Source organism: Protomyctophum parallelum, assembly GCF_964188405.1.
Source record: "Protomyctophum parallelum genome assembly, chromosome: 2".
NCBI lineage: Eukaryota > Metazoa > Chordata > Actinopteri > Myctophiformes > Myctophidae > Protomyctophum > Protomyctophum parallelum.
The window spans coordinates 1,614,528-1,631,006 of record NC_139699.1 but is presented as its reverse complement, the minus strand read 5'-3'; the positions used below and the strand labels follow the sequence as shown (position 1 = coordinate 1,631,006).

The following is a 16,479-nucleotide window of genomic DNA, read 5'->3' as shown; positions in this document are numbered from 1 at the left end:
TGTTTTGTTACATAACTGCATGGTGTTTGGTATTTCAGCTCATTTTCACTCCCCCACTGGTGAGGATGTGTGAGCTGTTGCTGCATGTGCTGTCTGTTTGGTGATGTGCCTGACAATATGGTGTTAAACTGGTAATATCGCATCAGAATTACTCATACAAACGCATCAAAACTTGGTGGGTAAAATGGGGTTATCCATCAAACTTCATTCAATTACTGTAAATAACTATGGTATGATGAACATTCATTACTTATAGAATAACCTTCTCAAACCATAATTTAAATCTGTCGATTTGACTCATATTATGTGTACAAATATCCCAATGTAAAGCTGTGATGGACATGGTCTAAAGATCTCTAGTAAAGACCAGTGGTAATTTATCGGTTTGTCAACACAAAAAGGTTATTGAGATTTTGATATAGTAGCTACTGTACATTGCAAACATAAACATATTACAATCTTCTGTTAACAAAGCTATGAAATGTCTAATGGAATGTCGGTTCCTTTCATACATTTGATTTAAGTGATGTGCCCTGCACCACAAATAAACCATTTTGACCTCAATTTACAATTTACAATTTAGGCATTTAGCAGACGCTCTTAATCCAGAGCGACTTACATTAAGCAAGAACAAAAAGCATGGGAATACAAAAAAGCATTTATCATGAAACATGCGTAAGCTAAGAAAGTAACAGACCTCAACTGTAGCCTACTCCGGAGAAGTACTGCATGCCAAAGGCTGTTTGCTTATATGTTTTTGTTTCTAGTTTACATCTCATTTAAGGGCATATGCAGCTTCTCACAGTCATCCAGCTACTCTATGTAAATAAGTCCTCACTCACAAATGTCATCCTCATTGCCATCCCCCATAAAATAAAGGTGTTGCACATTGTTTTTTCTTTCCTAGGAGTAGCTACAATACTGGTCTAAATTTTTTAACAATTAACAATTTCAGTGGTAAAACTAAATCCAGAAGCATTCTGGTAAAGGACCTTGAATGTTGCTCTGTGCTGTGGTATTTAAATAAACCCTCTAGGTGATGTGATTCACCAGAATGTGATGTCAGAGACATGTCATATCAGAGGGTATATGGGCAACAATCCACAGAGGCATGACATTGACATTTAGTTGCATCAAGTCATGTGTGTTTTAATAATTACAGACCGTAACTATTCAAAAACTGTTTTAGTAATGTTTGTATATATCGCCGTCGCTGTTGGGTGGAAACCTCATGTTACTTTTCATTCAATTTAATAAAAATAGCAGATCTACAAGTTCAGGACACGTCAGTTTTGAGCTTTAATGTATCTGCTGCTTTTGCTGCTTTTGAGTGACGCGACGCTGTAGTATGATGAAGTAGGCCAGGGCATTAATTTACAAAGAAACACAAAAAGTTAAAATTTGTCGATGGGATCGAGGTTGCATGTCCGACAGCAAGATATGCAGGTTCATTACAGAATCAATGGATGTCTTATTACCTGGCAAGAATCCACCTACACACTTCAATATACAGTAGGTTGGTTGTTTGTAATATTTGACAAGAGGAAAAGGTGCATAGACATGCTTCCCACCCAGGCGCTGTATTAATAGCACCCACTGCTGCAAATATAGTTAGGATGGTTTAGAAGACAAAATTTGTCTTCTATACGGGACATTTAATGTCCCGTATGTGCAAATGCACTGTGACAAAAAATACCCCCCTTTCCGTTGCTTTCCTTTCCTGGTGTTTCTGTAAAATGACTTCTGCATTATACCTACAATAAAATAGCCAATTTTGCAATACAGTAGGGGCCTATATATACAGTATGTGTCAAGTGTGAATCCGACATTACAAGGAGCATGGCACGCTATATACAGAATGTGCAGAAATGTACAGTAGAGTATCTGTCAATCAATATTGGTCCCAGAGAACAGGCTCATCATTACACTGTATGGCAGTGCTCCTCAACCTGGCGGGCCGTGATGATATTGCAACTGGGCCCCCCAAATAATTGGTCCCAAACTATAAGATTTGAATGATAATTCTCTCACAATCGGTTTTGACTTATCATGAAAATAAACGAACATGCTCTGGACATGCACGCGGCCCACCCATCTGACCACTTCTGCTGTGTTAAATGAGTGTACCGCGAACACTTTTGAGATTTCCGAGTGGGCCTTGAGCCCTGGATCCAGCCAGGAAAGGTTGACAACCATGTGTGGGACATGCGCGTGTGGGACAAGCTGTAGTCGGCTCAAGGTTGGCATGAGTTCACCAGCAGTCCATGACATGCAGGCTAGTCTGGTCATGATGCCTCTGTGGTACCCAACCCAGTCAGGAAAAGACAGTACTGTATATCCATGGCACACTGTTGCCTTAATTGTTTTCACCAGCTGGCATGGTGGACATTGGTGGTCGTCAAATGAAACTGTCATTTTGTCATATAAATGCCACATGTCACATGACATGACACTATTATAGTGTTCAGCCTAGTAAGAGTCTTTTATCCCATTTTTCCTTTATCCTTGCACAGTGTCAGTCAGAACATCACTTGCATGTCTGCAGGAATACGCGGTCAAAAAACAAATACTCATGTGAACAGCCATGTAAACACTAAACAGATATCATATGTTGTTGGGGTGCAAGTTAACTCTGGGCTGGCCTGCATCTGGTCTGTCAGACTGTCAAGGTGTGCAAGTGTAAATCTAAACGGTCGTTTGACACAGTCGGTCCTGCAGACTAAATCTGGTCACAACAAGTCACATACTACAGTACATAGTCACACATACTGCTGCGCTGCAGGCTGGTAATAATAATAATAATAATAAATGCCACGACCAACATGACGATGTTATTCATTTCTTACCGTTCTGAGCCGAGCTGAAAGGTAGCATCAAGTTTCCACAGAGGACCAGCGGCAGCAGCATCACTGCGTCCGGATGCATTCTTTCTTGTTGGGGGTTTAGGAGGACCAGCCGGCCGAGGTCTCTCTCGGCAGGACGGGGACGAATGTGGGAGGGAGATTGCCTTAATGATCGTGGGAATTATAAAAACGGGAAAAACATAACACCGAGTTTGTCAAATTGTCAGCAGAGGATCGAAAATTATTATAATTGTTCTTCTTTTTCTATTGATAATGTCCCCCCCCTCTTAATCTCTGGATAAAAAAAGACCTCGACAGATTGTGATGAATGAATGGTCCGGGACGAGGCCAGGGGCTCAGGGATGCCGATGCGGGGCCATAGGCTGAAGGAGCCTCCTTGGTCACAAATTGCGGAGGAAAGGATATAGAGTCTATTTGCCCCATAGCCCATAGGGATGGACCGCGCTGTGATTGGATGATGATAATAACAGCCACGGGCAACAACCCCGCAATGCAATAAATAGGATATAGAGAACAGCACGAACTGCTGACGATAATATGAAACCAAAATGCAAGATCGAGTTTGTCAGAGGGCATTTTATTGTATCTTTATGTGTTTTGGTCATTGCCCATTTGCCCAGATTGGTCTGTGACTTCTGTGCATGATGTGTGCGTGGTTGGTCATAATACTGTAGTAGAGAATTTAGAGCTAGCGGTTGCCTGACAACGCGGCTAAGCCAATCACAGCGCGAGCGAACGCCCATCCCCGGTATGGGAACACATACAGGCTCTTCCACCCCGGAGGAGGAAAGGTCCTTTCGATCGAGGTGTCCACGGTGTGCGCACACGTATGCGCATCATGGACGCACAGGCAACGCGTCACGGTCACCCCGTGGACAAAAATAATCACGGCGAAAGTAAGTGATGCTTAAAATATGCACACTAGAATGTAATGTGTGCCCTGCACATTATCCCCGTCTCGTCGTGTCCTGACTGTACGCAAAAGGAGTGGGCAAGGTTGTCCGTTTGCAGAGATGAATCTGATGATGATGGTAAGGCAATGCGCGCTCATGACCGTCCGTGCCCCTACTCCTAGAGCGCACAAACGCACACATAAACACGACATTGCAACCTCAAACCCCCATCACGGTTTAGTAATATCCCTTTTGACTATTGAATATGAGGGGCGCCAGGGCACCATCATGATTTTTGTCAAGGGAATGTACGGTCTTGGCTGCAGGTGATCGATTCTGATCGCATCACCAGCTGGCGCATGACAGTGGTGGTTTAGTTTTTCCAGAGAATGTTTTGGTTGGTATTATTTGCTTTGCTGCAGAAAGAAAGTTGAGCCAAGAATAACTCTAGACACTGCGTTCACAACGTCACTCAGCTGAGCAATTTCGGATTTCATAGCCTGAAGCCATGTTCTAAAAATGAACAAAACAAATCAAATTGTGTTGTCAGCAGTTGTCGAGGCTGTTTATAAATAGTATACTTTAACAAAAAAAATCATACAATTATTGCCATGCATGGATCAATGTTTCTGGAGTGTGCATAATTTGCACAATAACAATCTGCGCCCAAGTGTTATGTAAATAATATTAGTACAATTCTGCACAGTGCAGTGCTGCAGAGCACATACTTTAAATTAGTTTCATATAGTTTAAAAATGTAATATGCTTAATTTGATTCAGCTAGTCTAGGAAATATACAAGGCAAATGGGAATAGATATCCTATAGTTCTGACACCAAACTTTACAGACATATAATTATAATAATTTATAGGCCTACTCCTGTTATATATTTAAACAATATATTTCCCCTGCAATACAATAGTTCCATATATCACACAAGCTGTGTAAATGACACATAGTCATGAGCATAAGTTAATAGCAAAGTATATTGTCCTACATACCAAGTACCACTGTGCTCATAGCCACTAGTGAGTTACATTGGGTAAACACTGCCCATAAATCTATCAACACCTCCATGATTTATCTTGATGAAGATCCTTAGGTGTTAAAAACATTGATTTAGCAATAAACATAGTGTGAGTCTAACAATGTTGGGGATTTTATTATTGGTTATTGTTGATGCTGATCTCCTGTAGTTTGTCCTGCACCTGATTACCAGAGTCAATGTGCATGCTCTATCTTTTGAAATTATGACGCACACAACAAAATCTGTATTCAATATCATCTCGTCAGTCTGCTATAGGCTACTATACCTGACAACTAAATCAATGTCCAGTTTTGAGTAGGCTAAGATTATGGAGAAACTCTTGAGCTCTCTGAGCTCATTTTGTAGATTAAGACCCGTCACAACACAGGGCTGGGTTTGGATCTGAAGCCAGGACTGTATCTCATCCAATACATAATATCCTAACATGGCCTCCTATAATCCCTTGTAGAAACAGTGTGTGCTGCTGCTGCTACATGGGTGACCTCATGTGGTCAATCGCAGCAACACAAGTCAAATAAATTATACAGTAGCATAGGCCTATACTTCCAACAGTGTTACAAGATGCACTTCAAAATATATGTTACCATATATGTTACCTCTGATGTAGTGGCATTAAACTGGGATGTGCTTGTAATAGATATATATATATAGATATAATATTGCAATGCTTAACCTATACATTTATGGTATTAAAAAAAAGAAAGAAAAAAGTCCTTCATTCCATTTTGTTTGATTCCAAAATGTTGTAGACCTATACTACTGTACCTGCAACTGTATAGTTCTAACTTCTGACTCGATCACTATTCTATGCAGTATAGGTAATATAAGCATGCCATGTTTTCATGTCAGAGAGGAATTGTAAAGGGCTGGTTTCTGCTCAGTAGCAGAACAATGTTCCCTCCAGTTTGTCTGTGGGACGCCGCGTTTAAAATGTAACCCCACCTGAAACCCTACGCGAGCCAATCGGCTGAGAAGATGTCACAGCACACGGCACACCCTCCTTTGTTCGAAACCAATGAGAGTGGAAGTGTGGCATTTCGCCCGAGGGGAAAAACTTACCCCTGGATGTGTTAATTACGCATCACTTAACTGTTGAGCCAATGTGTTCACAACGGTGGACACTCTGTTGGGCTTTTTACCTCTACTATTCCACTTTTTTGGTCAATCTAGTATGGAAAGTAGACAACAATGGCTTACCAGGCTGAAAAATGAACTTAGCAACAGTCCTGTGGTGTCAAACGTGGCTTTCGGCTTCATCCTCATGGGACTAGAGAAGCTTGTGGAGCTGGAGTTTGAGTGTCCTTGCAGTCCTACATGGAACGGAGTGTTTTCATCTGCCTTCTTTATCATTCCGGCTGTCATGGCCTTTACCCTGATGCAGATCATCCAAGGATGCAGATGTGAAGTGTGGTGCAGGAAAACTGTGTCCCTCTCCAGTTTTGTTCCCGCTATCGTTTGGCTGATTCTACTATTCCTCGACGGCCAGTACTTTGCTTGTGCGATGACAGACTGGAAAGGCAGATTTGTGCTTGTTGACAAGGCAGCTCCGCAGAAATGGTGTGAGCCAACTAGTGAGGGAGACGTCACAGCTCAAGAACTCATGATCCGCTCGCAACAGTTATTCGTTTTCTCTCAGGTAAGTTCAATATTCTCCCAGCTTATTGTACATTATTTTCAGGGGAGTCAGGGGGATGAAGCACCTCTAGAGAAGAGAGAAGTAGTGCATGCACATCCACTGCAGTGTCCGGGTGCAGGGAAACAATAGATCAACAAAAATAACATGAAGTCCACACACTGCTAACAATTAGGCTATGCTCCCACTGATTATTGCTAGCTCACTTCAACAATGCTGCATGCCACCTGGAAGATTACGAAGATCCAGAATGGATCGAACCATTGTCCATTGTACTGAGCACTTAAACTGGGTACACAACAGTGTGTGAACTTTGAAGGACCTCTATCCCATTAGAATATGCACCATTATCAACCCTTGCATATTACAATGTTGCTGCCATTAAATAAATTCTGAATAAGACTGTTATCATTTAGAGAACTCTTATCTATGTGTGCTGTGAGCGTGTATTTATTTGGGAAAATGTATTATTGAAATGACCTAGGCAACTAAAGTTTGCTGCCATGTGTTCTTGTCAATACAGGTGAATGTCAAAGTAAACATATGCCTAGAGTAGTTTGCATTCGATTTTGGGACCACAAAGAGAAAGCATTGACGTAAGGTTGTTGTGTGTACAGTAACTAGTTTGTCGGGTGGAAACCGCATACCGTTATGTCCAAAACTGTTACTTTTCAGGATTCTAATTAAAAAAATAGCAGATCTACAAGCTCAAAACACACTGCTTCACTTCACGCTGTGTCTTGTGGTATGTTTGATGCTCTGCTGTAGTATGATCAAGTGGCTATAGGCCATTCATTTACAAAAAAGAAATGACAGGGTTTTCCATTGCATTGTGTTGTAAATGTAAAAAGTGTTTTCAGATTTCTGTTTTCTGAGCGCCCATACAGATTTCTGTTTTCTGAGCGCCCATACAGATTTCGGTTTTCTGAGCGCCCATACAGATTTCTGTTTTCTGAGCGCCCATACAGATTTCTGTTTTCTGAGCGCCCATACAGATTTCTGTTTTCTGAGCGCCCATACAGATTTCTGTTTTCTGAGCGCCCATACAGATTTCGGTTTTCTGAGCGCCCATACAGATTTCTGTTTTCTGAGCGCCCATACAGATTTCGGTTTTCTGAGCGCCCATACAGATTTCTGTTTTCTGAGCGCCCATACAGATTTCTGTTTTCTGAGCGCCCATACAGATTTCTGTTTTCTGAGCGCCCATACAGATTTCTGTTTTCTGAGCGCCCATACAGATTTCTGTTTTCGGAGCGCCCATACAGATTTCTGTTTTCTGAGCGCCCATACAGATTTCTGTTTTCGGAGCGCCCATACAGATTTCTGTTTTCTGAGCGCCCATACAGATTTCTGTTTTCTGAGCGCCCATACAGATTTCTGTTTTCTGAGCGCCCATACAGATTTCTGTTTTCTGAGCGCCCATACAGATTTCTGTTTTCTGAGCGCCCATACAGATTTCTGTTTTCTGAGCGCCCATACAGATTTCGGTTTTCTGAGCGCCCATACAGATTTCGGTTTTCTGAGCGCCCATACAGATTTCGGTTTTCTGAGCGCCCATACAGATTTCTGTTTTCTGAGCGCCCATACAGATTTCTGTTTTCGGAGCGCCCATACAGATTTCTGTTTTCTGAGCGCCCATACAGATTTCTGTTTTCTGAGCAGTGAGCACCCATACAGATTTGCCTACTATATCATAATTTACCCTAGGGTAGGTACCCCCACAGTAACATGAAGTAATCCTGGTCTCTATACTGTCTCCCCCTGGCCAGCCAGGGTGCCTGATGGAGGCGAAAGGAACTGGTTGAAATAACGTGTTCCTTCCACAAGCTACATCCAACCGGGGAAACTCCCCCCCGTCAGGTGAAAAGAGGCGGCTTGGACACCTCATGCATTGTAGGAAGCAGTCCGTTTCTCTCCCCAGGTTGGCAGAGGGAGTGTAGCGCCCAGGATTACATTAGACAAGTGACACTGAATGGGGTACAAAAACCGTGGGATTATATATATATCACGATTTAAACCCTCTAGTCTAACCTGAGTTGCAACTGTACTTGCAACTGTAGTTGCAACTTGTACCGCTCACCAAAAATAGCCGATCTTCACAACACAGTTCACAACACGCTATTTTCATCCCAGAATAGGCATGCATGGTCCAAGTGGTTCATTCAGTTTTGTCTTTATCAATCCCGTCCCCAGGTAATATTTACCACTGCTTAACTGTGTATTTTGTGTTGCAGGTTATAGGCATAATCCTCCTGATATTCATCTGTGTGGGACTCATAGTATATGTAATCAGAGAAAGCTGCCAACAAGAGGCGGAGATGATGCGGGATGCAAACGAAACAGAGCTTAATATGATCAGGACAAGCTAATGGCCGGGACACCAAGCTCTGCCCTGCCCTGCTCCATCAGTGGAATCTCATCCAGGCTTTACCTCGCAGGAACAGACTATTGTACTTGTAAATAATGCTGAATGGATTGTCATCATGTTTCAAGACTTTTGTAAATAAGTGCCTTTTTTTTTACGTTTCTCCACTCCAAGAGATCTCTGGTATGGTTGACCCTTTCACATCCAAAGGAACTAATCTATTTCTTTTAAGAATGTTGAATGTTGTTGTTGTAATATTCTCTCTAGAGCTGCAGATTTATATGGTTTAAGATGTGCCTTATCATTCAGGAAATATGCGGCATACCTGTCTGTCTGACTTCACTGTAGTAGAACATTTGCTTTTCAATACCACTTAAACCATACACTGCATTGTATGTCAAATAGCGAATGATTTAGAAGCTCACAGTGCATCGCAATGTGTTGCATTGTGAGCTTGTGTATCTGCTATTTTTGCCAAATGTTTGACCATTTGTCAAACTGTTTATTTTTGCATATTATGAAATGCCCAGAATAGGGATGCTAAGGGTTCATGTGGTTAAATGAGTAGGATAAATGGCAAAACTAGCAAGTAGGCTTGGGGAGCATGACTTTCATAGATTACATTTGGAAACAAATCTACATGTTTCAAGTCCTTTATGAACAATACATTTTATATTTTATGTTGAGAAGTGGAAAACACTACTTCTTATAGGGCCAATGCAGCCAATGCTGGAGGTTGATTACCAGTGGTGGGAAAAGTACTACATTTGTTGTACTAAGTAAATGTAGGCTATCAATACTGCAATGTAGAAATAGTATTTTACAAGTAAATATACAAAAGTATTGGCATAAAATATTAGTACGAAAAGTACTCATTATCTAAAAGCGCACAATGCATTGCATCACAATGTGTTGCGTGCTTGTAGATGTAGTATTTTCAAATTCCGGTAGGCAAAGTTAAAATATGGTTGAAGTGGTTAATGTAGCCTACTATGTTTGTAATAATAATCAAAATCTACAAAGTAACTAGAAACTAACGTTTTCAAATAATTGTAGTGTAGTAAAGTACAATATTTGGAGTAGACAAAAGTATAGAAAATTGGAAATACTACAGTAACGTAAAAGTACCTCAAAAGTACAGTATTTGAGTAAATGTACTTACTTTCCACCACTGTTAATTACCACTGAACGTATGTGTGCATGCTGAAAAATGAATATTATAGTCTATATTTTTACCTATAGTTTGAATCATGACTCCCATTGTGTGCTCTTGATTCAAAGAGTTTTAACCACGTAAACCCTATATATACTCTGTCGACTGGGGTGCCTAAGGGTTCTATATTTGTCCCCTCCTTTTTTCCCTCTGCACTAAATCTCTTCGCCCGAAAATTGCCAATCTACAATCTCACATTGTTGTGTGTTGCAATGTGTTGAGCGTGTAGATCTGCTATTTCTTGCTGAATGATCACATATTGTGACATGCCTAGAATAGGAACACCAGGATTCATGTGGTTAAGATGATCAGATCAGCGAGACAATGCTCATAGTAATGTACAGTATTTGCCATTCATATCAAGGCTATACCCAGCCAAAAAAGAAACATTTTCAGTTACAGTATTAACTGTCTGCCTGTAATTACAGTTTTTGTAATAAACCAATTATTTATTTAAATTAAATGCCCAGGGTTTTCATACAATGTCCTATCAACCATATAATACTCATTATTCCAGAATTTCTTATTTTAAGGTTTTTGCACATGTGTATAAAACAAACAAAAGTTGTGTCTGTTGATTACATTAGCCTACATGTTTGTGTGTAAATTTCACTATAGCAATATGTTATTTGATAATAACCAAATTATAATATTTCTATTTTACTATAATGATTTGCTAAGGATATAGTCAAAAGGTTCAAATGGCTACCAACAACTTCTTCTCAATTAGTCAGATTTAATCTTTCTTCTGAAACATACCCTGACACATACACACTTGATTAGAGCAGCAAATAGAACCATAACAAGCAGCACCACTGTTACTAAAAACAACATGACATCTACAGAGTGGTACGAGAACCAGGGCATTCTGTAGGACTCTGTGCGGAGGTGAGCGGCACCTTTGTGTCTCATAACAAACTCTATCCAGAAGATGGCGCTGTCCAGTGGCTCCATTGGCTTGTCTCTGTGTAGCCTAGAGAGCCTCTGCATGTTCATCCTGTAGGAGGGCTCATGGAGGACCTCCTGTAATGCCTCCAGGAAGTTGTTATCTTTGTCCACTGTGGCCATCGAGAGAACAATCGCGCCTCCTCTCTCTTTGAGACGCAGCAGGTTGTCGTATTGGTCAAAGAACAGCGGGAGACCCACAACAGGCACTCCGTGATAGATGGCCTCTTGAACCCCGTTCGTACCTCCATGGGCCACAAATAGCTTTATCTTTGGGTGTCCCAGAAGATCGTTTTGTGGCATCCAGTCAAGCATTAACGTGTTGTTCCCCAGAGTAGCAGGCCTGTCCCCTTTATGCCTCCAGATGACTTTCTGAGGTAGTTTGGCAAATGCGGCAGCTATCTCATCCGTTATGTCAGTGGGCAGTCCACTGATAAAGGTCCCCAGAGACATGATGACGACTCCATGTTCCCCAGAGCTCTGGACAAACTCCTCCAGGTCTGGAGGAAGAGGTTGAGCAGGTTTGCACTGGAATCCTCCCATATAGATAACGTTAGGCATGGTGGGGCGAGGGAACTCGAACACAAAGTCAACTCTCATAAGCCACAGGTCTGCCCCCTGCATCAACTCAGTGAATTTGACTTCTGGTCCAAAGAACTCGTCGCAAAAAGCCTGATATACTGGATTGATTAAAAATATATTTTCAGCTTGATTTAGAAAATAGAAAAGCATGTTTTTAACTCTTTGTACAAAATTCATTTTGTCTGATAATCCTGACATATTCATTGGGATATAAGATAAAGGTGAGGGTGCAATGTTCCTATGTCCCTCCCCATTGGTTACCCATCGCACATTGTAGACAAGAGGAAGCTTTAAATAATGAGCCAACAAAGTACCACCCGCCCATCCCGGGTCAGTAAGAACTAAATCATAGTTTCTCTCCTTAATGTCATTCATCAAATCTGTGTTTTCGAACATGTTTCGAGTCATTTCACAAATCATCCTGGGAATACTTGTGAGGAAATCAAGTGCCATCATTTCCAAATAAAAAAGATTCAATGCAGAGCTTTTGCCTCTTTCTATATCCAGCAGTTTGTCAACAATTGAGTTCACAAAGTCCTCATTGACCGCTTCAGCCACTGGCACAGTGATTGAGTCATAATAGGTGGATTCCTCTTTGATGTACCAGCTTTGATTTGTCCTCACCACTGTAATGGAGTGTCCCTTCGAGTGTAGAGCTTTGACCAGGATATCCATGTTCACCCAGTGACTTCCTTCTATCGGAACAACCAGAATCTTACCTCCTTGGCAGAATGGCCAGAGGACCATTAAACATGTCACAAGGAGGCAAACTGTCCTCCATAGCTGCCATGCCATCGCTTACCTATAGTTTCAAGCAAAGACATATATATGTAATATCTCTAAAAGGTTGAAATTGTTTCAATATATAATGATGTGTAGTGTGATATCAAAAGTAGACAGTCAGAGACACTATAAGATTAAAATGTTCATGCAATATTACTGACTTGGGTTGGGGAGTTAGTTTAGACTGAGCACTGAAATAGCATTTAGCTTCCAATGATTACAATCCTGTTATGTTCTGATGTATATGCATCTATTGGAATTAACTAATTCTCACTGACAATGCCCATTTTTCTGCCCATCAGCAACATTCAATTTACTACTTGTTACTGTAGATATTTATTTTTGGAGATGCAAGAAGAATTGTCTGAGACAATTCTCATAATTCTGCACGTGGTAATAGCAAAGGAGAACAGTCTGACATGGAGGTGATCAAATACACTGAACTAAAGGAGAACAGTCTGACATGGAGGTGATCAAATACACTGAACTAAACAAGTTTGTGCTCAATCCATGGATCCAGGCACCAGAACCCCCTAAAAACCGGTTGGACAATGTAGATTGTTTCAGCTGAGCTGACATTTGACAACATTTAACAAAAATGTACTTACAGATATTGAAAGTCCACCGATTAAACCAAAAACTAATGTTTTGTCGTCAATACGCTGCGATAACAGTTGTAAATCTTTCCTAGTAAAGTTCAAAGTTGTGTGTGTCCCTGTGATTGTGAAACAGTCACAGGGTTAACACAGGTTAACTTTTCTTAACATAACACTCATGTAGTAACATAAGTAGTATGGAAGTCATATAGTGTTTTAGTAATTAAAGTTAAAATTTGTATGAATCAAGGCCTCAACCATTAAACCTATGATTGTGTTTCCCTTGTCTATCAAAAAAGTTCACGTTACAAATTGTGCCAAATGTATACTCTATATCTACAGTATATCTATGTTGACACTCGCCATGGCCACTCAGGTATACGTTCAACTGTCTTTCAGCCCTACTGCCACCAAAGATGAGTCAGCATATCTTTGCTCAGTGTTAAAGGCCAGAGCCCCAGGCCTTAAACCACTCTAACGGTAAACCAGGAGGATGGGCAAAAAAAGACTATAACAGGTCGATATGTAAAGACAATGTAGTATTTATAAAAAGAAAAACCTTCTGTCCAAAACAGTGTATTTTACCTTAAGCCTAGGCCTACTGCGAAGTTTCCAAATGAGTCTTAACTGTCACCTGACAACAGGTTTTTAGAGGGTTCTGGTGGTTTCCAGTCAAGCACCACAGAACCCTACAGTATGTCCAAGCACTAACTAATTAGGACTAGAACCAGTTCTCTGTTGGGTCCTTCCAGGCAGCTGAGCTAGCATCAAGTAAACTCTCGTCTTGGTCCTGGTCTAAACGCTTGATTCTTTAACTCTGCCTAGCGACCACCTGCAAAGGATGGTCTACCTGTTGCAGTGCATGCGTGTGACTGTGTCTGTGAGATAGAAGTTGGTCTTGGGCTAAACGCCAGGAACACTGAGGTGATCATCACCTATAGAACATCATTCTGGACCACACACCTGCCTCCTGTTACTGTTAGAGGTGACTTCAAATACCTGCTGGGCTCATGTATCAATTAGACAGAAAGTAAGGAAAGCACTTGCATGGAGGGCTCGTCTTAATGGCATGGCCAGTGTTTGGAAGTCCAACCTCCCCCCACATATAAAGCTCAGCGTCTGTGTGACCGTAGAATATGTTCTCCTATAATATATGGCTGTGAATGCTGGACACAGAAGCCTGTCCTAAAGAGGTCTGTGGATGCGTTCTACACCCCGGAATGCTACGAGCAGCAACATCAATAACCAGAATGAGCATGGTACTGTACCAACAAGTTCAAAAATAGAAGAAGTGCCACGATGGGAGCTTGTAGATTTGCTATTTTTGAATAGCCAATGTTAAAATCTGAAAATGACAGTTGCTTTCCTGGTTTATCAGAATTACAGTACATTATTGTTTTTTTAGTGCTTTAACATCAGTGCTGCTGCTCACTGCCTTTGGCAGGTTATGACCCCATAATGTTTCTGTAGTAGTTTTCATGAAAATAATCAACTTTTGCATTGTACCTCTTGGAACAATAACAAAGTGTCTTATTGTTCCAAAAGGTAGGCCTAGGCCTACTGCAAAGTAGCCTAGATTTTTTTCATGAAAACTACTTCTACCAGTGGTGGAAAAAGTACTCACTTTAGAGTAAAGTATCTGTAGAGCCCAAGTCCTTGGTTGCCGAGGAAGTTCAGACGTGTGATCGAAATAATTGCAATCCAAACGTTCGCTGAGTTCATATTAAATTATATTTATTATAGTCCAAAGTCCTATACTTTTGTTCTAAATACAAAATAAATAAACATAAACTGTCAAACGCACAGGATACAGAACAGTCAAAAACTGGTTTACCTCTGCCACTGGCAACACCTGCAAGACTGATTAGGTCGAGGGTTAAATACCCTCTCTCCCTGTAACTATGGCAACCTTGATTGGCAAATTGACAATGAAACCTAGAAACAATATGGTGGCTCAAATGGCTCTTACAGTACTATTACTGTTACTGTGCTTATATTACTGTTACTTATCTAAAAGCACACAATACATTGAATCACAACGTGTTGCGTGATTGTAGATGATAGTATGTATTATGTACTATTATGTTTGTAATAATAATCAAAATCTACAAAGTAACTAGAAACTAATGTTTTCAAATAATTGTAGTGTAGTAAAAGTACAAAGCCTCTGAGATGTATTGGAGTAGACATAAATGTTTAGAAAATTGGAAATTCTACAGTAACGTAAAAGACAAGTACCTCAAAAGTACAGTATTTGAGTAAATGTACTTACTTTCCACTACTGTTAATTACCACTGAACTTATGTGTGCATGCTGAAAAATGAATATTATAGTCTATCATAGTCATAGTCTATGAATATTATATTTTTATCTATAGTTTGAATCATGACTACCATTTTGTGCTCTTGATTCAAACTGAAATCATATTCCAAGAGAGTTTTAACCACGTAAACCCTATATACTTTTTCCACTGATGTGGTTAAGATGATCAGATCAGCGAGACAATGCTCATAGTAATGTACAGTGTTTGCCATTCATTTCAAGGCTATACCCAGCCAAAAGAATAAACAGTATTAACTGCCTGCCTTTAATTACAGTTTTTGTAATAAACTAATTATTTATTTAAATTAAATGCCCAGGGTTTTCATACAATGTCATATCAACCATATAATACTCATTATTCCAGAATACATGTTCATGTAAATTTCACTATAGAAATGTTATTTGATAATAACTGAAGGAGCCATTTCTGCCTGTGTGTGCCTTTAACCCGTTTGATGGGCGGGTTCACCATGGGGGGTGTGTGTCACAAGGATTGACATATGGGAACACAGGTGCAACAAGCCAGGTTAATGGTTAATGGTTATTCTTGCACAACGAAAACTGCTGTAATATAAGTATAATGTGTAATAAATGGGAACCTCACCCAACAGCAGTCAATGCCTGGACATTATATTATATACGCGTCAAAAACGGTTTCTGTTTTCTAGCCGAGTGGAGTATAGTTTGAGCTTGCCACTACAATAACCAAATACAAATACTAATATTCTATTTTACTATATAATGATTTGACTATATGGATATAGTCAAAAGGTTCAAATGGCTACCAACAACTTCTACTCAATTAGTCAGATTTAATCTTTCTTCTGAAACATACCCTGACACATACACACTTGATTAGAGCAGCAAATAGAACCACAACAAGCAGCACCACTGTTACTAAAAACAACATGACTTTGTGTCTCATAACAAACTCTATCCAGAAGATGGCGCTGTCCTTCCATTGGCTTGTCTCTGTGTAGCCTCTGCATGTTCATCCTGTAGGAGGGCTCATGGAGGACCTCCTGTATTGCCTCCAGGAAATTGTTATCTTTGTCCACTGTGGCCATCGTTTTTCAGCATTTTGGTGTAGCACAAACTTGCATGACAATTCATCATGTCTGCACAAAAATGTCAAACTCTCCTTATGCTTTAGCATGTGGCATGTCAAACTAGGGAGTTTTCATGATTCTGAATCCATTCCACGCATTAGTTTTGCACAAAAAACACTCCTTGGG

At 40.5% G+C, this 16,479-nt stretch overlaps 2 protein-coding genes across 2 annotated transcripts in view; both read right to left on the bottom strand.

Moving 5' to 3' along the window:
• Window positions 1-3,211, bottom strand: part of LOC310854433 (neuroplastin-like) — a 71,175-nt gene extending 67,964 nt beyond the window's left edge. Inside the window, exon 1 of the mRNA XM_083759082.1 lies at window positions 2,847-3,211. Within this exon, the coding sequence (XP_083615208.1) occupies window positions 2,847-2,925 (79 nt within the window). The 5' untranslated portion in view covers window positions 2,926-3,211. The remainder of the gene's footprint in view (window positions 1-2,846) is intronic.
• A 4,083-nt stretch (window positions 3,212-7,294) lies between these two features.
• Window positions 7,295-11,939, bottom strand: LOC310877163 (UDP-glucuronosyltransferase 2C1-like; the record flags this gene model as incomplete). The annotated part of the gene is made up of 2 exons (XM_083790900.1): window positions 7,295-7,984; window positions 10,776-11,939. The coding sequence occupies 2 exons, from the start codon at window positions 11,937-11,939 to the stop codon at window positions 7,295-7,297; spliced, it is 1,854 nt and encodes a 617-aa protein (XP_083647026.1).
• Window positions 11,940-16,479: the final 4,540 nt, after the last annotated feature.